Source organism: Asparagus officinalis, chromosome 6 (genome assembly GCF_001876935.1).
Source record: "Asparagus officinalis chromosome 6, Aspof.V1, whole genome shotgun sequence".
In the NCBI taxonomy this organism is placed as follows: domain Eukaryota; kingdom Viridiplantae; phylum Streptophyta; class Magnoliopsida; order Asparagales; family Asparagaceae; genus Asparagus; species Asparagus officinalis.
In genome coordinates, this window is record NC_033799.1 from 21,830,840 (window position 1) to 21,844,357 (window position 13,518).

Below are 13,518 nucleotides of genomic sequence, written 5' to 3' on the forward strand. Positions count from 1 at the left end.
TAAATAGATATCTGAAAACATAAACTATTTATAGGTTTTGAAAATGTGCTTCCAACAGTCACAACTTTTCAAAACACCCCTTGGAACAAACAGCCACTTTTCAACAGTCACTTGTCTTTTCATAATTTTTAAATTTCGAAATATACATTAAAATAAAATATATTCAATATATAATTATATATATAAAAAATAGAACATTTAAGCGGCAGCGGCAAGCGTACAAAGTGCTAAGTGCGTCTAATAATCGCGTCAAAATCGCGCATTATTCGCGCTACCCGCACGCGGGTTTAGAAGCCTACACTTTGATCCATTATTCAAAGCCCAATAAGCATTCAATGCTTTTAAACCTCTAAAAGAATGTTCAAAATTCTAATGTGGGACTATCTTATTTTTTACAAACAAATACTAACACAAACTTGAAGGCAATGAAAACAATGTGTGTGTATTATTTGAGCTCTAAGTATAAATACACAAAGTATAAACTAAAACTACAAAACTAATTACCCAAGCTATAGGTCTTCAATGTAGCCCATCTTGGTTGCGGATGAAGCTTGATCTTGTATTTGACTTTGAATTCATCATTGCTTCATTCCGGTATCTGTTAACCTCCTTTGAATGTCATCGTTAAGCTCAATCCAACCAACCTCCAACCTCGATGTTTGTCTAGAATACCTAATAAACAAATATAAACACAAGACAAACGATGTTAGGAATTGTTTGTAAATGCATCAAAATAAGATTATACCGTAGGCTTATAAATATGACACCTAACAACATCAACACATTACTGGTATATAAGGGACTAATATCAAAATATAAAGATTTGACGGACTAATATCAAAATAGCTACGATTTATGGGAGTAATATATAAAACCCCAAAAACTAAACATAAAATTCAATCCCCTTACGTAGGATTTTAAACAATAGCTAGATTACTAAACTAGCCCGCTAACATACGGAGCTAACACATAATGATAGAAACTAAATTAAACTAAAATTCTTTAATGCGCAGTTTGAGCTTGGAAAATAATTACTTCCACTCTAAAACTCTTTTGGAACAGAAAATTCATTAAAGGTGCAGAGTAGTTTTTGAGCGTTGCTTAGGGGCTGTTTGGTTGTATGTTTTTACCATGTAAAAGGATGTAAAGTGTAAAAAAGTGGGTCCCAATGTCAGCTTTCATCACTTTCAATTGTTTGTTTGTAGTTGTGAAAATAGTGTAAAGTGATTTCATATGCTGATGTGGCTTGTAAAGTGATTTCATGAAAAAAAGACATGATTTTAGGAGAAAGCTAACATTGAAGTTAGGAAAAAATAATAAAAAATAATTCCAACCAATATGATCATTTGAGTAGGGACCACTTTTTACACTTTCCAAACAAACAATTAGGGGCTGTTTGGTTGTATGTTTTTACCATGTAAAAGGATGTAAAATATAATAGGTATCCTTGTCATAGGAGGGGATTTCCTCCTTGACGCATATGTGGCACAATCCTCATCATCCTCATAAAGTAGGGGAGAGTGTGTGAGTTGGTGAGGATTTGTACCTAAAGCTAACATTAAAGTTAGGAAAAAATAATAAAAAATAATTCTAACCAATATGATCATTTGAGTAGGGACCACTTTTTACACTTTCCAAACAAATAATTAGGGGCTGTTTGGTTGTATGTTTTTACCATGTAAAAGGATGTAAAGTGTAAAAAAATGGGTCCCAATGTCAGTATATAATAGGTATCCTTGTCATAGGAGGGGATTTCCTCCTTGACGCATATGTGGCACAATCCTCATCATCCTCATAAAGTAGGGGAGAGTGTGTGAGTTGGTGAGGATTTGTACCTACTTTATGAGAATGGTGGGGATTGTGCCATATAGGTAGGGGTGGTAAATGATCGAATCGAATCGAATACTAAGGTGTTCATATTTGTATTTGTTTAAAATTATCGAATTCGAATGCGGACTCTAATATTCATATATCTAGTTTTTCGAATTCGAACTCGAATACTTGGTATTTGATAAATATTCACGAATACTTATCGAATATCAAAATATATTTATTTCGCTAAAGAGTTTAATTTTCAAATAGTGTTAAAATTCATAAATAAAAATTATTTCTTTATAATATATAATGTATATATATTTAAATCAAAATTTTAATTAGAAAACAGATTTAAGATTATTTAAGTCTTAAAATCTATATATAAAACTTAAGTAGAAATGGTAAGTGGGTTAAAAATATGGCATCATATGTGCAATAATACAAATAATAAGCTGTGATCAAATTTTAAACGAATATTTAATATACAAACGAATCGAATATACATCTGGTTAAATTCTATTCGTTAATAAACTCGAATACTAAAAAATATTTGTTTAGTGATAAATGAACTATCGAATCGAATATGATCGAATAGTTATTCGAACAATTATCGAACCATTTATTAATTATTTGGTTTATTTCCACCCCTACATATAGGCGACAATGAGGGAAATCTCTTCCTATGACAATTATATACCCATTAATCTCTCTTATATATATATATAATATTTAAAAAAATTATTACATTTAATAAAGTAAAATATTATATTATTTTATATAGTACATTATATCATATGATGCTATATGATAATATATTATTAAAGTATTATATTAAATATATTGTTCATATATTATATCAATTATTATATAATGTAGCATATATTGATCTTATATTATATTAATTATTATATAGTATAGCATGCTAATATAATATAATATAATGTAATATAATAATTAATAATATTAATTAGTAATTATAGTACAACGTATTATATTTTAATTTAAAGTAAAATAATGTTTATATTATAATAATATACTAAATAATATACTAAACTAATTGGATAAATTAATTTAGAAATAGTTAATAGATAAAATTATATTTTAATAAAATATCAAATCATCAATTATTCTATATGAATTGTCAAATCAAAGATTCAAATTGTCTTATTATCCTACTTAACTCACTTTACCTTACTCAAAATATCTCGAAAGGATAAACTTGAGAGATAAAATTATTCCAGGAACAATTTCCCAGTTAGCCCCGTAGTCCCAACCAATACCCCCACTCTTCGATCTCCATCTCCTCACTCCCCTCCACAGGTAGATGCGCCTTTTTCTCCCCTTTTATTCACAGAAAAAACCCTAGATTCTATCTCAACACCAAGAAACCCTAGCTCCAGTTCACTCCGATGGCGGGATCGGCCAGCACGTGGGCGCATGCGCTGACTCGGATCTCACCGTACACCTTTGCTTCGATCGGGATCGCCATCTCAATCGGCGTTTCGGTTCTCGGTGCAGCTTGGTACTAATTCAATCTCAGTTCTCCAGATTATTTTGATCGGTTTTTGTTCTATTTCTCATTTTGGGTTGTTTTGTGGTGATTTTAGGGGGATTTACATAACTGGTAGTAGCTTGATTGGCGCAGCGATCAAAGCGCCGAGGATAACGTCGAAAAATCTGATTAGGTACGAATTTTCGCTCCAAATGTGAAGTAGTTCGTTGTTGTTGACGAACAGCACTTGTTTTGACCAATTGATGCTGGAAAAGTTGGGATTTTCTGAAGAATTTTAGTATACTGTTTTAGGAGATATTGTCAAGACTAGGTAATCTACGTGCGTAGAGTAATCTAGTACAAAATTATGCACCGTGGCATTTGTTAATACTGTGACATACTTTCTAATAAAAACAATTTAGGGGGTTATCAAATTTGGATCATTTATGTAGGGATTGCCATATACCTCTAGTTCAAAAGCTGAATAATGACAGCTTGTTAGAAAGTTATGTGCAGTGTGTATAAGGTATCTGCTATGTAGACCCTCGTGCATACCGCCGTGGGGTAGTGAAGAGGAAACTAGAGTAAAATGTTGCGATAACTTGACTTCAAGGAGAAGAAGTTATTATTTTTATGCCAACTAGCACCTTTAGGGTGTGTTTGGCAACTCTACAAAACTTGTTTTAAACTTTTAGTGGGTACAATGTTGGTCCAAAATCTTATTTCTAGTTATGCAAAAACTTGGCCCATGTTGAACTACTTTTTCTAATACAAATTCTAGCCCTTAAACTAGTTTGTTATGGACCAACCCCTATATGGACCAACTTTAGCCCGGTTAAGAAAACTAGCTTTATTTTGGAGTTGCTAAACACGTCCTTAGTTTTGGTTATATGATAGATATGGGTATTTGAGTGCAATTCACCTTAGAACACTCTGCATTTGAGCGGGGTGTTTGTACCCATTAATGAGTGGGGTGTGCGGAAATTATCATTTCAGCAAAATCATCAATGCTTCACAATGTCCTGATCACATGTTGGTCATCATAAGGTGATTCTAATTCTGGGTACTTGGCCTTACTAATGGACCTACAAACTTCCCAAATTCGGGATCATAAACTATTATGATTATTTAATATCTGTCCAGAGGTTAATTGAGTAATTCTTTTAGTGTTCTAGTGTAAGCTTGAGCACATTATTCCTAGTCTTCTTTCTCCAAAGTTTATGACATGTTTAATAACTAAATATCTAATGCTTGATCCACACCAACCATCATTATTGGCCAAAACTTTTATCATTTGAGGTTTTACACATGCCAACAAACAAGCATATATAATTATACATACATTTTTTACATGCATGCAGTGCTTTAAAAGAAAAAGGCGAGGTCAAGGCGATGAAGTCCTATGTTGCATAAAGCAAGAGGCGCCAAAAAAGGATTTCACCTGAGTGATAAATATTCAAAAATTTATTAACATTATAAATAATAGGCAAATATCAATAAATAGCAACAAAAAAAATAATCATAGAATTTTAAAGCTCAAATCTAATAAGTCATAAATCAACTAAATGAAGTGGTCACAAATATTGAATAATAATATTTAACTAGTAACTGCTAACATAGACAAGTAACAATCTTTGAACTTTAAGGTTTAAATTGTGGCATATACTCAAAATGATAGAGCTAATAAAGTATATTACAACAAAAAATAGTGAAAAATTGACCAAGAAAAAAGAAACACAAAACTTCAATTACGAAAATAAACTTTGCTTTATTGGACACCTTCACACCTTCAAAATTTTGAAATAGAGAAACACTTCATGCCTTTCATCACATGCCTTATGTGAGTGACTGAGGCACCAAGGTATGATTATGAGGATCCAAAGCGAGCTCTTGAGGTGCCAAAAGACGTTCGCCTTAAAAGCTTCATTGCCTGGCAATACGCAAGGTATTAAGTTACAAGATCGCCTCGCTTGAGCGCTAAGGCACATTGCCTTTAAAACACTGCACGCAAGTTTTGGAAATGTATTTGAGATAGGTTTACAATGATTAATTAGACTCGTCAGAAGCATTATGGATACTAAATACTCATCAATGAGTGGAGAATTAACAATTTAATAATGATATACAAGAATAGAGGAGATATACTAAGTTGTTTCAAACTATTGTGATGTCAAGTTTATGGGTACACAATGGAGCTTTGGGAGGGGTAATTGAGAAAAGACTAAGAAAGGAGACTAGGGTATATGAGAACCAAATTACTATAATGCCAAGAAGTTCAAGTATAAAACCAATTTTTATATATTAAGATGATTGATGAGAAGATACAGGATAAGCAAAACCAATGCGAAGAGATCTATATATGCTATTCATTGATATATAAAAAGCTATCACAGATTGCCGAGGCACGTGCTATAGTGAATTTTAGAAAAGAACAAATATCAAGTGGTTATATTGATATCATTTATGTCTGTATTATAGAGCAACAACTACCGTGAGAACAATTAAGTGAGAGACAACTATTTTCTATTGCCATCGACTTACGTCAATATCATCTTTAGGCCATTATCTTTTTTGTATTAGTTATGGATGAACATATTAGACATGTAATATTCAAGACTAAGTCCTATGACGTATGTTATTTGACGTATGTTAGTTGTTGATGACATAGTATGCGTTGATAGAAATGAGAATAAGGAAGAGATTACTTCTAAAATAGAAACATCAAGAGAACCTCTTAGTATAAAACTACATAACAAAAAACTGATCTACGGAACAAAATTTTAGTATAATCTATAAAAAAGAATGAGTGTATGATACACTTTGATGGTCAAGAAATATCAATGAGTAATCAAATTTTCTTTTTAGGATTAATTTTTCGTCAAGATGGTGATATTGAGGATGATGTGGTTCATTGAATGAAATTAGAATGACTATGAGGGAGTGGTTTCAGCATCCTATGTAATCATAAAAATACCTTCAAATTGAGGGGATAATTCAATAGGTTAACTAGAAGACCTTCAATGTTTTATAGATAAGATTATTGGGCAATTAAGAAACACGTGCAAGAAATGAGTAGCTAAATTGAGGAAGGTATAGGGACGAGCAGACATACACTAAGAGATAAGATAATGAACATAGGTAAGAAAATTAGAGTCGCTCCTGTTTATGATAAAATGAGAAAGAATCGTTTCGCTCCTGTTTATGATAAAATGAGAAAGAATCGTTTGATAGTTTGGATGTGGTACCGAGGTCATTAAACACACGAATTAGGAGAACTAACAAGATTATATAAAGAAAATAGGGTGGGAGGTAAGCCTTAGAGAATTAGGTTGGAAAAATTAAGAAAGATGTGATAATGATTAACTTAGTAGAGGGGATAATTCTATCAATGGAACTGAATGGAATAGTATGATTCATGTATCCAACCTCAAACTTTGGGATAAAGGTTTTGTTATTGTTGTTAGTATTTGGAGTTAAGCTTTGCATTATTTTTTCCTTAATGTGACAAACATCTTAACCAAGTCATCATTGCTGGACGTTTATCAGGATTGTTACACGGATGCACCGTTAAAAATAGCGTCAATAGCACCGTTATAGCCTTGCAAATTGCGTTAGCGTCCACTATCTGTAGTGATATCGACGGAAGCAGTGGAAGAGTGGAAGATAGTGTGTTGTGCGCTATTTGCTCGCAATAACAGCGTTTAGGACGTAATAGCGCTTAATAGCACTTTTCAGTATAGATTCTCAGTTTAATATCCAACTCAAACCCGACCCATAATTAACTAAAACCCCTTCAGCTTCGTTTCTCTCTCTCTCTCGTCTCCGATTCAATTTCAAAAGACAAAAAAACTTTAATCCCACAATTCCCACCAACTCCGCCGCCTTTTCTCCTCTCCTCCCGCCAACTTCGTCATTGACTACCTGCTTCCTTCTCCCCCTCTCCGACTACTCTACATCAATATCTACCTCTTCCTTTCCTACTCCAACACCTCAAACCCCAAAACCCCTTTCCGACTGCCCTCCACCTAAACCCCTTCATCTCCCTCTCCGACTACTCCACCTCAACCCTAAAACCCCTTTCTAACTGCCTCTCCTGCTTCTCCATCACCTTCGCCAACTCAAACCTCACTGAGTCCTTCTCCTCCTTAAAATCTCTATTTATGATCTCCGCCAACTCAAACCTCACCGAGTCCTCCTCCTCCTTAAAATCTCTTTTTATGATAGAAATTTTAGATTTATCTTTAATTTTCTTAATTTTTTGATTATATATACAAATTTAAATTGAATCGCTATTTGACTTTGTGTTTTTTCCTGCTATTTTTCCACTATAGCCCCAAATATCTTTAGCGGTACCTCACTGCTAGGCGACGCTATCCGCTATCAATAACTTTGCAAACATACAATGAGAATTTTACTTTAGGTATAGGTTGGGCTTCAATTTTTGTGAATAAGCTGAATTTTGAGCAGGGGCTGCAATTAGCTTAAATCTGTTACTGTCTTACTCAGTGGGTAGAGCTTACCTTCAAAAGGAATCTATTACTGACTTGCTTAGTGGGTAGAGCTTATCTTCAAAAAGATTTTAACCATTGTATGAGAGGCTTTAGCTGATTTACGTCTGATTCATGAGTACGAGCAAAATTGAATTATTGATAGAGCTTGTTATGTTTTGAAAAAGGTGACTTTGAGATTTTGACAACCTCTACTTATAATACGAAAGTATAGAACAAGTAGGAGTTTACTTTTCTAATTCTACCACAACTATAAATTTACTACTATGTCATTGGCTCTTAACACCATAATAAGTCTAATAGAGATTACGGACTCCTGTGTTTCTCGTTAGCTCTTGTCTCTTGCTGACATAGTGACATGCCAAAGAAAATTTTGTATTAAGAAATAGAGGTAGGGGGCTATTGATCAGTATACTTGTGGTTCGTGCTTATTGCTCTGATCAAGTTGAATGACCAAGCTACAAATCTGAAATGATCCACACCCCATGCAACAAGGCATCAAGTTATTCTCAACCATTTGAAAAGAGATGCCCCATTTGAACAACAAACCTATCTCCTTGATCTGATCAAGTTGAATAACAAAGCTATAAATCTGAATGTTCCATCATCCACACTCCATGCAATCAGGCATCAAGTGATTCTCACCAGATTGAAAAGAGTGCCAATAAATATATCTCAACCTGGCAACTCTAGTCTGCCTTGATTACTGCTTGCATTTTATAGATTGATGCTTCTCCTCGCTCCTCAGTCAGACCCAATGTTGTTACTGAAACACTCATTGGGGATGATTATGAAGAGTCGCCGAGAACATCTGGGTATCATTTTAGCAATACTCTATCTGCAACTCTTCTACATCGACTAAAGTTACTTTTCTGATATATGCATTTTGGATATGATACACCACCTGCACTCTTTCAAGAGGCAATCAAATAAGCACCTTGTACAATGAAGTGGCAAGATAAGGCTATCCTGACTTTTGAACATGCTTCAAAATGACTGCAGATCCACAATAAAGAGTGATAGAGTTGGTAGAGGAAAAAGGCAAAATTGCATAGGGCAAATTGTATTATCATACTCCCTTTAAAAGCACGAGTTCGAAAAATCTTTTTTAGACAAATATACCCCTTTATAGTTTGAAAATCTTTTTTAGACAAATATACCCCTTTATAGTTTGAACTACCTTATCTATAATCAAATCCTAATTTTCAATGGTCAATATTAAACTACCTTATCTATAATCAAATCCTAATTTTCAATGGTCAATATTACCCTTCACTATTTTGAATATTTTGTTTATATCTTAATCTATCCTATCATAGTCATATCTTATCCTAATCCTATATGAACCATGTTTAGCTTAACAATTTAAAAAAACTAATATTAATAAAATATATAAAACATAAAAATGATATTAGTTTGTTAAGATAAAGAAATTACAAGTAGATAACATATTATAATACATGAAGTATTAAAAAAACCATAAAAAGTTTTAAAATTGCAGAAAAGACCCTAAAAAGTTCAAAATTATAAAACTCATCCAAATGTCTCAAAACTTAAAATAAAAAACATGAAATTAAAAAAATTAACATCAGTTTGCAAAGAACTTAAAATTTACAGTTAACACCTTAATGTCTCAAAAATTATAGAAACACCCTCAAAAGTTTAAATTACAAACAAGAACATTAAAATTCTAAAATTTTAAAACTTACAAACAACACAGATGAATTCAAGAGATTACCATGATACACCTAAAATTTTTGACATTTAAATTTAAATTTTTTAATTAACACCCTTAATATCTTAAAAATTATAGAAACACCTTCAAAAGTTCAAAAAAAGTTTTAAAAATGCAGAAAAGACCCTGAAAAGTTCAAAATTATAAAACTCATCCAAATGTCTCAAAACTTAAAATAAAAAACATGAAATTAAAAAATTAACATCAGTTTGTAAAGAATTTAAAATTTACAGTTAACACCTCAATGTCTCAAAAATTATAGAAACACCCTCAAAAGTTTAAATTACAGACAAGCACATTAAAATTCTAAAATTTTAAAACTTACAAACAACACAGATGAATTCAAGAGATTACCATGATACACCTAAAATTTTTGACATTTAAATTTAAATTTTTTAATTAACACCCTCAATATCTCAAAAATTATAGAAACACATTCAAAAGTTCAAATTAAAAAAAACCACCCTAAAATTCTAAAATTTGTAAATAAAATAAGATGAATTCAAGATATTACCCTTAGACACCTAAAAAATTAAAATTTGCCAAAATTAACCTCGAAATTTTTAAAAAACTCCTTCAAAATTTAAAAATCGTAAAAAAACTCTAAATTTTTAAAAATTTTAACTAGCACACATCAAATTCGTCGATTGGTAGACCGCTGAAATTTAATATTTTTCAAAATTAATCTATAGTTTTAATAATTACAAAATATATATATATATATATATATATATATTAAAATTTCTAATTTAGGGATTTACTATCCATTTTCAGCATCTAAGAATAGTCTAAGTTGATACTGGTAAACAAAAACAATAAGAATTGATTAAAAACATCCGGTTAATGGATAAAATTTTTAAAAATATTATAGATTAAAAATTATCGGCACTATATAAATTAAAGTAATTTCATATAATTTTAGTAATAAGTTGGGGTAGCCAAAATACATTCGTAACATTAATTGATAGATGTTTAAATCCATAGAAATGATAAAACACTATAATATTATACCTTAGCATTAATTGATTTTAATTTAGAAACTTTAATCTTTGACGTTAATAATATTTATAGGGTAAAAGAATACAAGGAATTACATATGGAGAAACTATTAGAATATTTAGAGATAACTTTAAAAGAATTGAGTTATTTCCATTGCAAATGGGAAAGTGATGGAAATAAATCTAAAATTCAGAAAACGTCAATGAATCACTTGAATTGGCATTAACATAAGACATATCTATTAATGAAGCACTGAATGAGTTACATTAAAAAATAATTTAATAACTTTATCCTAATCAAAGAAAAAATCTCCATGGAAGACATAAGAAAAATTAGTAAGTATTCATAAATTCCATACTGTGTTCTTCAAATTAAATATTAATATTATAATCTAAGAGAAATTGGTAATGAATAATGCAGGTATTTAGTTTAGATCTTTATGGAAAATGACAGGGATAGAGCAAAGGTAATATTATTGAAATAACAGAAATTCTTATTGGATGCACATCAGAAGAATTCATTTTAGAGGAAAATAAAGAGATAGCTTCTAATTTATTTAAGTAATAAATTAGGAACACAAAGAATTTTATATATATGAAATTAATATTTATTCTCATTGAAATAGAAAAAAAATCAAAGTCTATATTTTGAGCAGTTTGTGTTGAACATCATAAGTACATTTGACTTCTTTGTAAAGTTAAATGAGATGATAAAAAATTAACGAGCCTGGGAAAGATAATAGCATAAAAAATACAAAATTAGCCTAATATCATAATTGATGTAGATGATGAAGACAATACTCTAGAATTGTCCGAGAAATGATAAATGATAAACCTGAAGAAGGATTGATCTTAACTCAATAAAAAATAAAATAAAAGAAATAAAAATAATATTTTATGAATATTTTATAGAATAGTTTAATTATTTTGAGTGAAATTAGGAATCTTTAGAAGGGAGTTTCATGAATTTTTTTCAGTATTTTTATATTCTTATGTGGATGTTTTTATCATATAAAAGTATACTAGAGTTAGCATTAATCTTTAATTTATATTTTTTTATGAAGTCTATCAATAATTAGGAATAAACTTCATGTTCTCTTTTGCATCGTTTTAACATACTTTAAATCAATCATTTTGTCATATTGGTTTTAAATATTCACCTTCCTTGTATAACACTATTTTAATATTTTTTACTTTGCAATGCTATACTTTCTCAAATAAAGCTTAGTTTCATATCGGTCAAAAATAATATAAAAATTCAAATTATTTTTAAATTATATTTGTTTTTTGTCAATCATAAAAATAATATGAAAATTCAAATTATTTTTAAATTATATTTGAAAATTCAAATTATTTTCAAATAAAGCTTAGTTTCATATCGGTCAAAAATAAATTATTTTTTGATGTAAGAGTTTAAAGAAAAAAATGAGCATAAACTGTCAAAAAATACTTAATCATGGTATTAAATCACGTGCATTGCACGTGTGCAAAAACTAGTGTGTACAAAAGTGGTAAAATACTCGTAATATATCATTGAAGCATGATTTTGGTTTTAATAGAATCATAGAAATGTAAACGAGTGGTTTATTGTTTGTACAATGCAATGTATCGCTCAGATATTGTTGGGTAACTGTTGACCTCGCTTGTCTAGAGCATTATTACTATTATAATTCCAAATCCTAGAGGAATACTTGTTGCATCAAGAGTAAAATCATACATAAAAGGAACATAGTAATTTTCAGCGTACATAAAAGAACTGAGAGGATGCTTTTATTTATCTACTATGGACTGCTTTAGTAAAGCAATGTTGGTGTTTTTTTAATTAAAGTGCAATTGCAACAGGTATTTAAATGCGGGCAAAAATTAAAATTCCCAATGTGCTCTTCATTATTGGATCTCTAATCATCTATGCATGTTCCAGGATCTGGAAACCAAGCTGTACTGCTTATTTGCATGTTGCTTGTGACATGCATATTGCATGTTACCTTAAGGTTATTATTATTTATTTTTTTCAAAACTTAGAATTTACTTTCTCCTTGCAGTGTTATCTTTTGCGAGGCTGTCGCGATATATGGTGTTATTGTCGCAATCATTCTCCAAACCAAGTTAGAAAGTGTCCCAGCATCTCAGATATATGCTCCAGAGTCTCTGAGGGCAGGATATGCTATCTTTGCTTCAGGCATAATAGTGGGCTTTGCAAATCTTGTTTGCGGGTATGTTTTCAATCTTAAGATGTATTTGATCTTCACTCAGTCTTTGTTAATTACTTGGATCGATATATAGTTAAAAACTTGATTATTGTTATAGGCTTTGTGTGGGAATAATTGGAAGCAGCTGTGCACTTTCTGATGCTCAGAACTCCTCCCTCTTTGTGAAGATTTTGGTGATTGAAATCTTCGGTAGTGCTCTTGGTTTGTTTGGAGTTATTGTAGGTATCATCATGTCAGCTCAAGCAACTTGGCCAGCAAAGGCAGCATGATATGTTGCCCCCAAAACAAATACGAGACTTTACAGATCTATTTCATTGAGCACAGGCATTTACCCTGTTTTAGGGTTTTGGTCAATGTTGCCTATTTCATTTATGTTAAGCACGTAGCATGTAATATGATCTATTTGGTCCTTGAACAGTAGATAAATATTTTTGTTTTGATCAATATTTGAAAGGAGATGCGCTTGTGAATAAAGCATGATATGGCATCAGTTCTGAATAAGAAGAGAGATGTGTTGGTTATGGGGTTTGATTACAGACGTATTCTGCAATCTGCATGTTTATCACTTAACACTGTTGAGCAGTCTGCATATTTATCACTTATTACTCTTGAGCTATTTCTATTAGCATACGTGTATTGCATGTTTATCACTTGCACTGAGTTTGGATAGAGTTTAAATACTGAGTTTGGATAGAGTTTTTATTAGCATACATATATTGCATGTTTATCACTCAATACTCTTGAGCAATCTGCACTCGAT

The 13,518-nt window shown here is 31.1% G+C and overlaps 1 protein-coding gene across 1 annotated transcript; it reads left to right on the forward strand.

Moving 5' to 3' along the window:
* Positions 3,074-13,294, forward strand: LOC109845427 (V-type proton ATPase subunit c''1). The gene is made up of 4 exons (XM_020414674.1): positions 3,074-3,337; positions 3,423-3,500; positions 12,591-12,761; positions 12,856-13,294. The coding sequence occupies exons 1-4, from the start codon at positions 3,225-3,227 to the stop codon at positions 13,025-13,027; spliced, it is 534 nt and encodes a 177-aa protein (XP_020270263.1). The 5' UTR covers positions 3,074-3,224; the 3' UTR covers positions 13,028-13,294.

Excerpts from the sequence above, each read along its gene's own strand:
- LOC109845427 (XM_020414674.1), top strand. The coding sequence starts at position 3,225 with ATGGCGGGATCGGCCAGCACGTGGGCGCATGCGCTGACTCGGATCTCA. Across the intron at positions 3,338-3,422 it reads TCGGTTCTCGGTGCAGCTTG|GGGGATTTACATAACTGGTA; the intron begins GTACTAATTCAA and ends TGGTGATTTTAG. Across the intron at positions 3,501-12,590 it reads ACGTCGAAAAATCTGATTAG|TGTTATCTTTTGCGAGGCTG; the intron begins GTACGAATTTTC and ends TTCTCCTTGCAG.